The sequence below is a fragment of the Octodon degus genome, unplaced genomic scaffold (genome assembly GCF_000260255.1).
Source record: "Octodon degus isolate 3935 unplaced genomic scaffold, OctDeg1.0 scaffold00071, whole genome shotgun sequence".
Classification (NCBI taxonomy): domain Eukaryota; kingdom Metazoa; phylum Chordata; class Mammalia; order Rodentia; family Octodontidae; genus Octodon; species Octodon degus.
In genome coordinates this window covers 3012388-3029297 of record NW_004524647.1, presented here as the reverse complement: position 1 = coordinate 3029297, position 16910 = coordinate 3012388, and the positions used below count along the sequence as shown (strand labels likewise).

Below are 16910 nucleotides of genomic sequence, written 5' to 3'. Positions count from 1 at the left end.
GCCGCGGGAGGGCGGCCGCCGGTCGGGGATGGGCGCCGGGGGACTCCGCGCGCTGCTCCTGGCGCTGGTGGCCGCGGGGACCCCGGCGAGCGCCTACAATCTCGACCCGCAGCGCCCCGTGCGCTTCCAGGGCCCCGCCGGCGCCTTCTTCGGCTACGCGGTACTGGAGCATTTCCACGACAACACGCGCTGGTGAGTGCCCCGCGCCCCGGCCCGGCCGCCGCCGCCTTTCCGGCCTCCTCCCAGCCGCCGTCCCCGGGGGGCGATTTAAACGTCTCCGCCGCGAGGACGCGGCAAGGGGAGGAGGATGCCGGCCCGGCCCCGCCGACATCCCGGGCAGGGACCGGCGGCTCTCGGGACCAGGCTCGCGTCCCCTGCCGCCGCTGCGCGCAGGAAGCGCGGCCACCGGGGAGGGGGTAGGGCGGGAATGGGGCTCCTGGGTCGGGGCCCGCACCCCGAGCCTTCTGCAGAAGCTGAGCTGAGAGGTGCGGCGGCTGCGGGAAAGGGGACGGCAGAGAACCCGAGGGGACGAAGCCGGTGTGGCTGGTCCTTGGTAGCCTGGGCCTTATGTCACGGGTGCCGCCCGTCCCGGAGACGAGCTCCGGAGGGGCAGGCGAGGGACCTGGCTCTGCGAGGTCGGGGAGCTTAGGTCCGGAGTGCAGAGCAGCGAGCCTGAAGTGCCCAGTCCGGGAGGAGCCCTGAGGGGGCTGCTGCCCTCCTTGGTCTCTCCCTCGCGATCTCGCTTCAGGATGGGGTGTACCGAGGGATCCCCAGTGTGGCATCCCTCGGGGTGACAGGTCGGACATCGCAAGCAGCGATGCGTGTGCTGTCTGCTAGGAGCTCTGCAGGAAAGTCTCTGTTCTGAATCGGACAAGCCGATAGCGAAGGGTGGGAGGCGACTCGAGCTCCTCACGCGTTCCGGAAAACCGGAACACTGCGGAGGCCGGCCAGCTCTTTAGTAACAGTGTTTAGGAGAGCTGTCTCCGAGAGAACTCATTTTCTGAGTCCTTGTGTAGCACTTGTCTAGCTCCGCGTCTGCTCCCTAGCATTTACCCCTGTTAAGTTTTAAGACATAACTTTCTTCCCGCACTTGCCAAGTCCTCTTTATAAGAGAGAGCAGGCTGAACACCTTCCCTGTGTTTTCCAGACTTCAGGTCCACCGTGGGCTTTAGATTTGGTACAAATGCAGCCGGGGCAAAAGCGGTTGGAGAACGCATCCCAGAATCCCATGCTGGGCTTCTGGGCGTGTGACCTTGGCACCAAACACTTGGGAACAACTGTCAGAAATAGAGGGCTGCTCTGGGTAGGGGCCATGAGGCCCAGTGGGTGGTCGGGGGTCCAGAGCCTGTGTGCCATCTACCTGCTGCAGCTGCCCGCAGTGCCTTGCCACCTTTCACCACTGGAGGGAGAGGTGGCAAGCTCCTGTCACCTGGATTTGGATGGCCCACAGGTTAAAGCTTCCTCAGTTGGAAACAACTAGAGTCCAGAGCAGACCCAGAGAAGAGGTGTTCAGCCAGCTTAGTTTTTTTTTTCCAAAGTTTTATTGATAAACATATAGCAATGAGACAGTTTCAAATCAAATCGAAAGTACAGTTTCAACAAATAATACACTGCATATATTCTTCTTAGTGGTTAATTGCTGTACAAGATGCAGACTTGTGATCCTACTTACAAACACCATTAGAAAATATCATTCTATTCATTAAGAGAATGCAACTATATATCTATCCCAACCACTTTGAATACACAGATACAAAATGGACATTCATAGTTATACCCCAATTTTTTTTTAAGTTCCATTGTTGAATATTACAGCCAGCTTAGTTTTGAAAAGGGAATGAAGAAAAGCTGTGTGGGAAGAGACCTGGAAAGTGCAGGAAAGGACAGTCTGGCTTCACACTTGGCACCGAGTAGGGAGTCCCTGGATGGTGCTGTTTGGGGCTGATCTTGTTGCCAGGACAGGGACAGGTATTTCTGGGGTCCATGGGAACCCCTGCATCTGTACTGCTGGACTTGCCATGTCCCCTCCAGTTCTGATGCTGAGCAGCTTCTCTTTGTACTGGCATGATTGTCCCTTTCATGGACCTACTAAACTCTGCTAAAATCTTTTCGAAGCAGATCCCCTTTCCTCCCACATTTGTCATGATTTCATTTATTTTTAATTTTTTGCCTCTTATTGATTTCTATTCTTAATGTTTTTCTTCAACTATTCTCTTTTCCCATTCTTTACTCTCTTTCCTCTTCCTCTCCAAGACCTTGAATGTGTTTTCTGTGAATTATGAAACCAGTCTTAGTGCTATAGCCTTTGGAGCAACCGCTAACATTTCCTCCTCTCTTTTTTCTAGGAGGTAGACAGAACTCAGGAGGAACGAAGTGTAAGCTTTGGCCTCTCACTTGCACAGGCCCCTATCAAGACCCTCTGATAAAATTTTGCAATACCTTTCTTAAAGTCTGGGCTCAACTTCAATGTATAAGCTTCAAGTGCTATGGAAACAGCATCTCCCCTGGTCTCCACCTTAACTTTCCATTCAAGGGTTGGTGGGTTGACTTAGTGACTTATTGTTGGACTCCTACCACTGGGCAGTCTGTTTCTGTGTCTTGTGTTTTCAAGCTCATTTGAGGGGCATATAGTTTTGTTTCCAGTTATTCATAATTATAAATGACAGCTGGAGAAAGCGTCCTTATAGCTAATTCCTTATGGACATCCTTAATTATTTCCTTCAGATCAATCCTTGGGGTTAGATTTGCTGAGTTAGAGAGGATGGTGGCTTTGAGGCATTTTTATTGCACTACCAAAGTGCTAGTGAAGTTGAAGCGTGCACTTCAGGAAAATGCATTGATTTATTTAGGCACTGGGGTTTGAGTAGTTTAGTAAAATGCTGCTCTAGAGCACTAACGACCATAAAATCCTATATGGATTTAAGAAGATCACAAAAATAGTCAAAATAGATAAGGAAAATGACTTATCTTGGCACCGAGTAAGGAGGCCTTGGATGGTGCTGTTTGGTGCTGGTCTTGTTGCCAGGACAGGGGCAGGTATTTCTGGGGTCCATGGGAACCTCTGCGAGAGAGAGAAACTAGTCTCATCATTGGTAGCAGGCCAATGATAGAAAAGAAAAAGTGTACCGAAACTTTGAAGGGAAAAGATGATGACTGCCAGTTAACCCTTATGTCCGTGCCTTTCTTCTGGCTTTTGGAAGCTCTTTGATTATTTTGTAATTGAAGAACGTTTGCTCCCTACTGATTGGCCAGATACTTCACAAGTTGTCTCTAGGGATGTGTGGTATATACGGTGTGGAACATGCTGGAAGGGGTGGGGAGAGCCCAAGCCCAGGCTGCAGAGCTGAGGGTTAGTCAGCTTTTTACACTGTAGCAATACCTGAGACCTTCAACTTGGAGGTAAAGTTGGTTGTGACTTGAAGCTTTGGAGGTGTCAGGTTTCAGTCTGTGATCTGTTGCCCTTTACCCTTGCTTTTGGGCCTGTGCTGGGGCCGCACATCATGGTAGTGCCTGTGCGAGAGCACAGCCATTCACTTCATGGCCACGGAGTGAAAAAAGAAAGAGTAAGGGGTTGGGGCCCAAATTCTCTTCAAAGACACATCTCCAGTAATTTACTGCTAGGCTTCAGCTTTTAAAGTTTCTGCCACCTCTGATGGCACTAAGCTGGGGACAAAGCCTGTAAAAAATGGGCCTTTTGGGGGCATTCCAGACCTGAACCACATCCAGCTTGTTTTCTGAGACCTCCACATACACATCCCAAAGCATGGCAATGCGGTCTGTGACTGCAACTCTTACTACTTTATTCCTATAACCGAATGTCTCTATTCCCACACAAACCAAAATTGTGACCAAGGAGTCCCAGATGCCTGCCTAAAGAATGGAGTGATCTTGCTTTCTCAGCCCTGTGCTAAGTCCTTTCCTGTAGCCATATCCTACCAATGATAGAGACTGCAGACCTAGTTTCTCTCTCTCAAAGAGCTCATTTGACAGCACCCCTGTCTCCGTACCCTGGGCAATGAGAATTGTCCCTAGGGCTGATGGACCAGGATGTAACCTGAGGACACTTGCATTAGTTTGGGAATCAACATACACGTGCATCAGTTTTCCTTCTTCTAAGGAGGCCCAGATAGTGTCCGCCCACCCAGAGCTCTCATATACCTCCCACTCCTGGGTCTGCTGGCATCCTTTGAACCACAGCAGTAGGTGCCAGGGGACGTGGACAAAGCTGATTTCTGTCCCTTTCCCTAGCAGTTCCTCAGCTGCAGAGCCGACAACTGTAACACTGTGTGATATAAATAAATGCACTCAGGCTGCTGTATACCCCCTCCCTTCCCTCTCTGCCCCAGACGCCCTGGAGTTCGAAGTGGTCGGGTGCACTGGCTTCCTCTCTGGCGACGTGCTTCCTGTCGCCTCTGCTGGGACACGTTGTGAGGGCTGTGCTCAGGCACAGAGCAAGTGCTGGGAAATGCAAGATGCCCTAACGTTTTGCTTTTGTGGGGTTGTTAGAACACCACTGAGTAAGGCATAGGAGGAAGTTAGGCCTAAGGGGGAACACAGCCTTGTATTCAGGTTGAGAATTAAAAGCGTAACTGGCACTACAAAATGGAACTCGAAACATTAGATTTTTTTTCCTTTAGAGGCAAGTGACTTGTGAACTTCCTCAGGCCTGGGGCATAACTGGCTACCTTTCCTCCACCCAGAAGAATGGATAGAATAAGTAAGCCTGATTTTCTTATGTAGAGGAGGGAGAGGTCTGGGTTCTGGAAGGACTGGAACTAAGCTGAGCACGAGTGCTGTTCCACTGTATTCCATCCCGCACTGTACCTTGCTGTTAGAGACCCTTACCTGCCTGTATGTGCCGAGACGGGGAGTTGAGGCAGATGGGCCCTTATCTTTGAGAAAGTCTTTTCTGATTTTTACCAAAACAAATGGCTTCCTTTGATTTGGTCAGCAGTGAGCCAACAAATCTGACTTTGTGAACACAAGTGGCCTGACAAAGGAACAAACCACTGTGAGTCTTTGACTTATAAACAAATTCCACGCTGGGACAAAGTTTGTAGATTGAATTTGTTTGTAATCTAACAAACAAGTCTGGTACAGGACACCTATGAAAGTTTGCAACTCCTATGTTCATAAGCCTGAGACTTACTGCTGAATGTTCTGGAGAGCTGCTCAGTGTCGTTACCTCTAGCCAGATGATCGCTAGTTCAAGTGAACTAAAGCTGAGACTCTGGTTCCTCAGTGGCACCAGGCCTGTCCATAGCCACATGTGGCTAGAGGCCACAGGGAGACGTGTTCAGCATTGCACAGTGGCTGCCAGGCAATTGCTGGGGCTTTTTGGAAGGCTAGACAAGGGTAAGAAGGAAGCTTAAGAAAAAAAGGAAAACGAACTCTTAGCATATTTGAGTATTGAAACCAAAAGAGGGGTGCTGGAAGTTAAGACGTGTAGACTGCTGAAGTTAGTTTTCATTCATCAAACACTGGAGCATCTGTTCTGTGCTGAGGACTAGAGATTCAAGAATGAAAACTCCACCTAAATATCAGATGGGTGAGCAAGTTGGAGGGAGGTGGCTGTCTTGCTTCTCGGGCAAAATGCAACCTATGTTATGACTCCTGTTGGGGGAGGCTGGGTCTGAGGCAGGGATGAATTGTTCAGAAGGATGGAGAGATTCTTGTGAAAGTGAAAGCTTTAGAGGAGGGGTTTTGGGCCTTCCGTCCTCCACCTCTGGCTCAGCTTATCCTTCTGAGGAGACACCTGAAAGTGGCAGTGGCAGCCCTGCCTTCTTAGGCCTCAGGTGGACATATTTGCCAGGTTCCTGTGTCCCATGCTGGGCTCTTGGGCAAAGGTATAGTTGCATTTCCTCGGCTGGGTTTCCTGGAAATGGCATTCTTGGACCTTGTTTCCAATCCTCATTCTGCCTACAGAGCCTGCTCTCTCCAGCTTCTTGGGAAGGTGGGCTCACATGTGAGAGGGGTTCTGAGGAGACCCAGAAAGCCTCTTCTCAGGGCTTTTGGGATGGTCTCCCGAAGAGCCTGATGCTGGGAGGGTGCTGTTTCCTGAGTTGGTGCTGAATGCAAGAGACATCTGTCTTGCCCAGGGAGAACCTACCAGGGCAAGAAGACAGACTCCTCTCAGGCATCATTAACAGCTCTGAGTGTGAGAGTGTGAAGGGCCCGGCCCCTGCCAGCTCTGAGTCCCTGGTGACATGCTGCTGTTCAGGAAATGGTCTCCTTCTGATAACTTCTGTTATGATTTGTCTGGGGAAAATGTTTACACATTTATTAAAAGCAGCCAAAGTGTTCTCTGCAGTTGTCTCTTTCAAGGATGTTGCATGCAACTTTAAAATTCAAAATTAATTCCATCAGATAGTGTTTGCTGGGCATCAACAAGGGGTCATCAGCGCAATAGTCTTCAGCTGAGTGTTTGACAAGCTGGCGCGTGGTCTCCAGTTCACTAGTGAGGGATCAGGGCCTTAGAGGATGGAGGGAACAGTGCACATTTATTGGGGATTGGGTCAGTTTGCAGCCTCAAGAGGTAAATACTAAGAAATGCAAGAGAACTGTTGGGAGTTGGGTATGAGGACTATAAAAGGGGAAGGAAGCAGGATTGGGCAGGGAAGCCGCAGACTGAGACCTGGGTTTGATTAACCCGTCGACTTAGTGGGGACTACTGGGCAAAGATGGTGATCCTCTGCCTGATCAGTTCTTGGCTGGGGCTGCTTGCAAAGAGACAGCCTCGACTTTCCACTGCAGCAGAGCTGGAGGGGCTGCAGCTGGGGACCATTAGCTCACTGCCCTGGCCGCTGGCTGGCATGGGGAGTACCCTTCTCCTCAGCTGCTTGGGTTCCCCCCATGCAGTAATTGCCATGTCAGGAAGATGGAGAATGTGCTCCTTGGTCTGGGGGCTGGGGTCGTGCGTGTCTGTGCTTATCTCGCTGTAGTCGGTGTGGAGAGTTAGGACTGATGTGGGGCCGCTGGAACTGGCCCAGAAGCAGAATCCAGACAGTTCTTGCTGCCAGCTGATGCTCAGAGCGTCTCTGTCTAAAGTCAGACAATGCAGGTGAGAGAACTGAGGCAGGGAGCGTGGCCTTGGGCTGAGCCATTCAGCTCTCTGAACCATGAATCCTTTCATCCAAGTAGATTTGGCTACCAACCAAAGCAGAATAATTTGTTTTATCCCTACCTTCCTTTTCTTGCCAGAGGGAGTCTTAGACAGTGGAAGTAAGTCCAAGACTGGGAAAAATCTAGTCTTTGAAAATACAAGCTCACTTGGGCCCCAATATCTGCTTTTTAGGAGTATGAAGAGGACTTCTGTTATGAGCTGCACTTAGCAGCAGTGACATCAGCAACAGGTGGGACAGGCAGCTGCCCAGGTGGCCTTAAACACTCCTGGGGATGAACTGAGATGGAGGAGATTAGTTTTCTTTACTTTCTGTATATATGATCAGGAATTTGGGGCTACAGATATGGAGTAGCTCTTCTGGTCTCCAGTGCTTCCTGAGTGGGAGGTGGGAGCCAGGAGGGCTGAAAGTGGATGGAGGGAGGCATAGTCACAAAGCAGGCCAGGGAAAAATGGGATGCTCCATTTCTCTAAGGACACTTGTCTTTTATTGAGAAACAGTGTCACTGTATTCCATCCTGGCCCCAAACCATAGTCCAAACAGCCTTGAACTCAGGATCTTTTTGCCTCAGCCTCCCAGAGTGCTGGTAGTATGGTGCCACATCCCGCTCTGAGGATACATATGTTAATGCCAGGCAGACTTGATGTGACAGTAGGCCCTTTAATCAGGATCTGTGGGTTTACAAATCCTAGAGTTTCACAAGCTGCTTCTTGCCCTGTGGTCTTACAGAGTCAGGGAGCCCATGGGAGGCACACCTGCTGTGAGTGGCTCTAGTGCCCGTCCTGGGCTCCACATGAGTCTCTGAGGTAGATCTACAGTTCTAAAGGCAGAGGTAGTGGTGAAAATTTTGTATCTATATTCACTATTTCAATGCAGAAGCACTGCCCTGTCTTTTGGGGGCGTGAGTGCAGGAGAAAGTTGCCTCAGGAAGCCAAAGGAAGACATCAGGCTTTTATTTTGCTCTCCCGGGAGTTTGTAGCTCACTCTGTCCCAAGATCCTGATGTGGGCTTGATGCCCTCTGTGTGGAAGGGCATTATCAGTCTTTTGCTGAGCTTCCTTCTCCAGCTGCCTCCCCTCTGTGTCTGCCAAGACCGAGCTCAGGCCTGGCCAGCAGCCTCCGAGGACGCGTCATTCTCTGGCAGGGCATCTGGGGCCAAGCGCCCCTCCACAGTGGGACCCTGCCTTTCCCAGCAGGGCACGGAGTCTGCCTATGTTGCTCTCTGACTCAATGGTCTCCAGTACAGATTGCCCTCCTCTTTCTCCTTTTATTTACTTCAACGTACAATTCCCAGAATACAAATGATGTTTGCAGCCTTCGATGGATACTTACTGTGTGCTCATAGTCATTGAAAGCGGTGGTATAGTTGCAGTTTGAATGCAGGCAGGCCTACATTTTAAAAATTACATTTATTTATTTGTTTACATTTAGCACTAATGATTCAACCCAGGGCTTTGGTCCTGAGTTACACACACAGCACTTTAAATATGGTGTGTGTGTGTGTGTGTGTGTGTGTGTGTGTGTGTTTTAATTTGAGACGGGTCTCATGGAGTCACTAAATTGCCCAGGTTGGGATCAAACTCAGAATCATTTTGCCTTAGTCCCCCAGAATGCTGAGATTACAGCAGTGTTCTGGTATATGTAGTTCAGTTGGACCTGACTGAATGTGAATCTGACTCAGATTCCTCAGTGCTATCTTCTGCAACCCCATCAATTCTTGCCCAAGGAATCCGGGTCTTTAGTCAGAAGGAAAGATTCCCTGAACTGGTCACAGTGGTGCCTGTCTGTAATCCTAGGTACTTGGGAAGCTGAGGCAGGAAGATCACAAATTTGAGCCTAGTTCAGGCTGCATAACATGGCCTTGTCTCAATATTAAAAATGAAAAGCGCTGAGAAAGTAGCTCAGTGCAGAGCGCTGCTGGATTCCTCCCCAGTACCACACACACACACAGCGCCCAGATGCTGCTTCCAAGCACTTCTGTCTGCCTTGGCCACACGGATTCAAGACTTTAATCTACCCATCCCTGGGTGCATGGTGCCACAAGCACTGCCGTCTGTAGTTTTGTACCTCAGTACTGCTCAGGAGGGGGCAATATATTTCTTGCCTTTGTTGCTGTGATCAGGGAAAAGAGAGTAAGGAGCTTTATCCATGGTCACCTGGGTGTGACTTCATGCATGCTCTTTAGGACTGTCTCTACCACTCGACCCTGCCTAGAGCCCTGAGAAAAAGTTGGTGGTCATAGCTGTTGATAAGATTCTCTTTGGGAAGGAAAGGAGCTGAGGTGACTGCAGGAAATGCAGCAGTAGTTCTCTGCTGCAGGCTTCACTACGTGGCTTAGATCGAGAAGCACATGGTGGGTGGCAGTTATTACAGACCAGTTCCTTTCAGAAGGGGCATGCCCTTGCCTGATGAGGTATCTGTTCTCTGTTATTACCATTTTGCCATGAAATAGACCACCATAAAACTCAATGGCTTGAACACCCGGCCTTTGTTAGCTTGTGAATCTGGGGCTGACAATTCAGGTTGGGCTCTGCTAGGTGTTTCTTCAGTTTTGAGCTGGGCTTCCTCATGCATGTGCTGTCACCTCTGGGCTTGCTGGTGTAGCGCAGCTCAGGTGGCTTATTTCTTCTGCCTGTGTCTTTTATTCTCCAGCAGGCTGGCATGGGGTTGGACACGTGGTGGCTGGGCAGGGTGCCAGGAGACGATCTGACACAGGCCTGGTCCCCTGAAGCCTCAGCCTGGATGCTTATGGGCAGTGCGAGTTACAGAGCCAGGTTCTCCTAAGAGGAGGTGCACACAAGACTTCATCCGTGCATGGAAGAAGATGCAAAGTCCTATTGCACAGGGCAGGGTTATAGGAAGGGTGGAGCGCTAAGGCCACTTTTCTAGTGTTGCTGGTGGTGAAATCTTCCTGTCCATTTCCAGATTTTTATGATGTCAGCTGATGGTTTGAATAAGTTCCTGCCTAGGACAGCAGAAAATGGCCCACAGTTGTAGGGATTTTCAAGCTTGTGTGTCCTGCCAAGAGTTAGAGCTGGGGGAAATGGAGAGCCAAAGTGTTTGGCCTAGTACCACCCAGCATTCTGACACTCTTTTGAACAATGTACCATGTACTACACTAGATACTTTCTAAACATTCTCTTGTCTAAACCTCATGAGAATCCTTGTTAGGTACTTTTTAATTCCATTTTACAGCAGAGGAAAACAGGCTCAGAGGAGCTGAGAAACTCATCTGAGGTCGCACAGTTGGCAGGGTAGAGGTGAAGTCTGACCTCCAACTTGCCGCCTGTGCACCTTACACTTCGTCATCTTGAGTAACTAGCTCACAAAGTGTAGAAGCCAGGTGTAATTACCAGTTCAAAGCCCCAGAAATTTCACTGCTGATAAACACCTGCTGCCTCAGTTTCTTCACATATAAGAGCAGCTGCTGAGACCTTTTAGGTTCCGTGGCTCTGGTTGGTAAGCACTGCTTCCTCTCTCCTCCTCTGGGAGGGAAGGGTTGCCGGGGGGTTGGAGGTGGCTCTGTGACACCAGCTCGCCTTCTTCTGAAGCCTTAGTGTTTTGTGACCAGTGAGGGCTGTGAGTGGTTCCTGGGGTTTCCCTGTGGTGGACACGCAGGGATTGAATTCAAGTCATGTAACTGAAACATGGGTCCCTGGGGAATCTTTGGCTTTGGGTACAAATGCATGAAAGCAAACCTAATGGGCTTTAAGTTTGTAATCCCCAGTTGCTGTCCTGAATCTGGCTCTAGTTTTGCCCTGTGGAGAGGCTGCTGTGGTATTTGTGGGGAGGGATGGAGCCTCTGAGACACCCTGGGTTCCTGGCCTTCCCCAGGGAAGCAGCTGTGGCTCGGCCCTTCCCTTCCTTCTGCTCTCCAGGGAAGGCCTGCACATTACTCTTGGGATGTGAGGGCAGAGTTCAGAGCAAGGCCAGCGCTGTGCTGGAGCCCTTGTCATTGCTCTAAATGTACCCAGGGGACCAAGAAAGCTCCTTTGCTGGAAAAATAGGAGACACTTAAACTGCTACACTAGGAGATTTGGGAGACGCTGGAAGGAACATGGACACCGCTGGGCTCAGCATTGTACTAGTGATGTAACCCAGCATTTTGGAGTGGGGTACATATGAACAAGGACACACTGGGATGGCCTTGAGCAGGAATCACTCTCATCAGAATAACGGGCACAGGAGATGAACAGATGGGTCCACATTTTCCAAAAGGTTTGTGCAGGACTCATTAAGAGAGGCAAACCTTTAGGAACACTGTGCTAGCAATGTCAGTGCTTTGGAAAATCAAGAAGGTGATTGAAATTTAGATTGAGCCTGAGGAGGAGGAGGAGGAGGATGAGGAGGAGGAGGAGGAGGACGACGACGACGACGACGACGACGACGACGACAATAATGAGCAAGAGCAAGAGGAGGAAGAGGAGAAAGTTTTCCTTTCTGAACCAAACTCCAGTCTGTCCTCTGATGGGCGGAGCTTCGAATTCAGGGTCCTCAGCTCAAAATTGGTCAATAAATGGCTGTGACTTATCCACATGGCTGACACTGACAAAGGATCTACAAACTGCAGTACAAGGTTTCAGGATAAATCCTGAGGGGATTTGACTGACCTTTTCACATACAAAAGTTACATTTCTTATTCTATAGGTCTTACTTTATCTTGGTCTTAACCATCCAGCAGAGAAGTATAAAAATGAGGTATAAAAAGTAAAGCCACATTAATATGCTCAGCTGTAAAAGGCTCAAGTCAACAACTCCTGACATTGCCAATCCTATGGAAAACCTACTACTATTATGGACCACTGGACTGTATTGAATTTTTTTGCTGAATTCACACACCTACAATATTTAAATGACAATGAAATACCCTTCTCTGACAAAATTAAACAAAAAAAGGGGATACAAATGAAGGACCATTTTGTATCTGTATATACAAAATAGGATAGATATACAGCTATTTTCTCTTAATTCAATAAGAAAGATTTGTACTTATAGTGTTTGGACAGGATATCATGTCTGTATCTTGTACTATGAATAACTGCTACAAAGATAATATGCAAATATTAATTACTGAAACTGTCCTACTAATCGGTTTTGAAGCTATTTGTTTCTCAATAAAATTAATTAAAAGAAAAAAACAGTCCTCAGTTCAGAGCTGCCCATAGCCTCCCTTGGGCTTTCTCAGGTGTGGTCATGTGCATGAGCAGTTGGCACCAGAGGGGGCATTTGGTGTCAGTTGGTTTCCTTTTCTCCCTTCTGGCTGATGTGGGCTGGGTAGAGTATGAAGTGGGCAGTGTGCCATGCTGCTGGGGTATATGCTGTGTGTTGGCAGTTGTGGACTGCGACAAGTCCCAGGTGTATGCCTGGTGCCTGGTTCCCCTGTCTGTTAGATGGCATTAGTGCTAGTATCTCCCATAGAGTTACTGTGAAGACTTTATTTGATATTGCCCCTAGAGAGCCTAGCCAGCATCTGTGGATAGTGTTTGTGACAAGCTAGTTTCTCTAATTAGAAGACTAGAGTCCTGGCTAATGAGAGGACTTTCATGTGTCCTTGAAGTTTGTGGCAGCTTAAACTGGTGATGAGATAGGAGGAAAGCCTCACTTCTCAAGGAAGGCTATCCTTGACAAGATCTTTGTCTCCAAATGGTCTTGGTTATTTGTAATCAGTTTAGGTGGTAATATAGCATTTCTTAGAGCGCACATTTCTCGGAGAGCTTATTAAAGCACACATTCTGATAGAGCTATGGGATTCTGCATGTCTATTAAGTGCCTGGTATGGACACACTTAAAACAGCAAGCAGGGAAAACCAACCTCATGAGGAGCCTGTTGCTGAGGACACTTAGGCCCTTTGATAGAGGAAAAGCACGTTTTCTTCTGAAGACTACCAGGGAAGATTTTGGCAGTGGGTGTTTAAAGGGGTTGGGATGTCTTTTTATAACTCCGAGGACAATGAGAGAAAAAGCATATGGCATCTTTTCAGTGGCTTGCTCTGTACTCTGAGCCATTGTAATCTCTCAGGATCAGTTTGGCGAAAAGCCAGCTGAATGGACTTCAGAAGAGCCACTCTGGAGGGCTGGTCTGCGGCAGCAGTCTTCCTGGATGGTGGCCCAGGTAAAGAGCCATCCCAGGCTGTGGAGGAAGTCACTGTGTTCTGTAAACACAGAGATACAAGCGCATTGTCCAGAGTGCCACCCTGGGAGTGCTGTGCACGTGTGAGCACACACGCCTTGCCTCTTTAGCTCATGCTTTATTTTCCATGCATGGGATTTGGGAAAAATCATCTCATCTAGCCAGCCGATTAGAAGTTTGAACCAGAAGGATGTTATGAGGGTTAGAATCAGTCATTTTTATTAGAACCATTGTGTACCTTGGGCTTGGAAGGGAATTATAATTCAGCAGGTCTCTTCTTCTGTTTAAATTATAGTGTCCAGTTTGCCCCTCTCAATCTTGGCCCTAGGCTAGGGGATGTGGCCCCTGACAACTCAGTTGCCCATGATCCTTTTCTGCTTGGATGGCCTAGGAACCTGTCTGTGTTTTGGAGCAGTGGTATATCTGAAATTTCTAGGGTTTCAGTGCCCGCATTGGAAACATGATACAGGAACAGTATATTGATTTTACAGGTTTTTCTAATCTTTGTAAGTTATAAGTGTCTATTTTTTATGCTTTTTTTCCAATGCTGGGGGATTGAACCCAGGGTTTTGCATATGCCAAGCAAACTCTTCTATTGACCTGTGCCCCCTCTATTTATGGTAAATTTTATGAAATGAATTACAAATAGCAGTAATTGACTGTGTAGATGTAATTCTGGAGTTGGTGGGCATTTTGGGACCCCACCCCATGACTCTGGGGTTTTTCAGTAGATGAAATATTTCATGTTCCCCAGCACTGAGGGCCTGACATGTGAAGAAGGCTGAGGATGCTTCAGTTGTTTGTAGGTCGGATTGCTATTTCTCACTTGTGGAAACAACTAGCACTCTAGAGAGTAGTCTTCCACTTGCCCCACCGGCTCTAATTCTCAGGCTCAGAAGCAAGAGGGAAATCGATCTCTTCATGTGGCTTTCTTCTCTCTGTAGTTGCTGTTCTATGTGTCATTATGCATTTGAGTTAGAGCAGACGAAGGCCAGCCAAACTGCCCTTGTGTGGGGGATGAGGCAGTGCAGTCTGCTAGGGAAAGCGTTCACTTAGCTTTCCAAAGGGCTGTGGCTTTCAGCCCTGCCTCTGCTTGGGTATTCTGCAGTTGTGGCCCTCCACGGTGAGACTGGAGGACCGTGAGCTTCCCAGGCCAGTGCAAGAGGCTACAGCCTGCTGGAGTAGGTTCTCTCACTCTTGGGGGACCTAGTGTCCCTTCACATCCCAGTAGGGCATCTTGGTAGAAACAAATACAGTGCCTCTAGACTGACTTGCAAAGAGATACTGTGTTGTGGGAGTGAGTAGGAACATCTCTGTCTCTCTGAGTCCCCAGGGATCTTTTGAGTTTTGAGTGTGGAGGGTTAAGCACAGGGACAGTGAGAATTAAGATAAGATGCCCATACATCAGGCCTCTGAGCAGGGTTAGTGACAATGTTCTCTGTGATCTCTTCCAGCCTTTGTTGAAATTCCCCTTGAGGGCCTCAAGCACCTGCCGTGTGGTGTGGAGGGCTTATTTACCCACTCTTCCACCTAGGCAGAGTGTTGGTGGGAAAGCATCATTCTGAGGCCAGGGTGGTGGTGTCAGGGTGAATCACTGAGGCTCCAACATAAAAATGACTCTGAGGATAGAGGGAAGGGGCTGGGGCCAGCTGGATCACTACGGCAGCTGTCTAGGATCATTCTAAACTCTGTAAGGCACCTTTTCTACAGTTACATAGTGGAAAATCCATTCTACTCCAAGGCATGTGGGGGCTGTTACATTTCATAATGCCTTGTACGGTGAATTCTGTCTCCTTCCTGACTGCTGAAGATATGGAGCAGCTCATGTTCTTATTGAGCAGTAGCTTGGAATTTTCTCCTCTTTGAACACCAGTGTGGATTTCCTTTAAAGTTTCATCCTGCAAGACCTTTTCCAAATGGCTTACACAGCTCAGCACAAACTGTGCCTGGTTAATGTTGTTTTGTATCCTCTGCTATAGATCTTTAGCACAGAACTTTCCAGAAACCACATAAAACTGTAGGCAGGAATTGGTTTTCTAAGACCTGGAGGAGAACTTACTACCATGCCCTACCATGCTGTAAGCTTCCAGGCCCAGACCTGACCTTTCTGCCCTCTGGCATGCCCTGGTCTTTCCTTGTGGCCAGAAAGGACTCTGGGGGGATGGCTGGTCCCAGGCAGCTCTGAGGATCAAAATGTGGAACATCCTTCTTGGGCTCCTCAGAGTGCCGACATCAGTACTTTGTGTTGGGACTGAAGATGTGGGTTGTGGTTCCTCTCTGACTCCCCAACCCCCTCCAAGTGTACATGTTGTGTATATGGTGGAGTGGAGAGAAGGGATATCTTTAAATTGTCCATTTTTATTGCAAGTTCTTGTGTATGTCATGTATATTTAAATGAATTATGAATTTATGTAAATACCAGTCAGAATCAAAGTAAACTAAAAAACTAAAACAGGGCTAAGATAGCTTGGTGGTCTAAGCGCCTGCCTGGCAAGCGTGAGAACCTGGGTTTGAGCCCCAGTACTGCATGCTGTGCTGGCCCCGCACTCAGCCAGCCCCTGAATCTGGGTGTGGTAGCCCATGCCTGTAATCCAGCACTGGAGAGGCTGAGACAGGAGGATCACTGTGAGTCCAAGTTGCGTAGTGAGACTCTGTACCAAGTAAATAAAAGATTTAAAAAAAGAAGAAAAGCAGAACATCAACAGTGCATGAAGAAGGTCCCTCCTTAAATCCCAACCTCCTCCCCCTTCCCAGGGGTAACCGTTATTCTGCCCTCTAACTCCATAGTAAACTTTGCCTGCTTTTGAGCTTCAGATAAATGGAATCGGCCATAAGTAAGCTATTGTGTTTGGCATCTTCTGCTCAGTGTTATATTTTTGAGATTCATCTCTGTGATTGCAGATGAATGCTGTTCACTGATTTTTTCTTTGCTGTATAGAATTCCATTCCATGTCCTATCACTGCATGAGGCAGAGGCTTGTCAATTCAAGCCTAACCTGGGGAGTTTTATGTGATCCTTTAAGGTAAAAATAAAAAGCATATGTAGCTCAGTGCAAAGACCCTGAGTTCAACTTTTAGTACTAAAAAACCCCCCACAAAACCAAAAAACAAAAATCCCAAGACAACTCTCCCCAAACAAACAAAAAAAATCCAACAAACAAGCAAACAAAAAGCGAAACCAAAATGCCTTCCCATCCTACAATGTACCTATCCACTCTAGCGCCGATGTGCTCTTGGGTTTGTTTTCGATTTTGAGGATTATGTATTTAGCTGTGAACATTTTGTGCGTGTCTCTTGGTGAGCACATGTATGCGTTTATGTGGAGCAGGTTCCTAGAAGTATAATGACTGGGTATTGAATGGGCACATACTCGGCTTTATTAGAGCCAATGATGAGCTTTCCAGATGGTCTCCGCAGTTTGCTGTCCCAACAGCACTGCGAAGGCTGCAGCTGCGGTTGTCCTACACCCTTGTCAGCATGAGACGTTGCCAGTCTTTTCAGTGTTAGCCCTGTAGGCAGTGTGAATGGCATCTCAGTTGAATTTATCTGGTAATTAATGTAGCTGAAAACTTGTTCATGTGTTTATTAGCAATATAGCTGTCTTCTTCGATGAGACATCTATTCAAGTCTTTCACTCATTCTATTGGGGTGTGTGTATAT

The 16910-nt window shown here is 48.2% G+C and overlaps 1 protein-coding gene across 1 annotated transcript in view; it reads left to right on the top strand.

The window, feature by feature from the left end:
• Window positions 1-6: 6 nt before the first annotated feature.
• Itga9 (integrin subunit alpha 9) overlaps window positions 7-16910 on the top strand; it is a 392948-nt gene continuing 376044 nt past the window's right edge. Inside the window, exon 1 of the mRNA XM_004635243.2 lies at window positions 7-192. Coding sequence (XP_004635300.1) covers window positions 29-192 — 164 coding nt within the window. The 5' untranslated portion in view covers window positions 7-28. The remainder of the gene's footprint in view (window positions 193-16910) is intronic.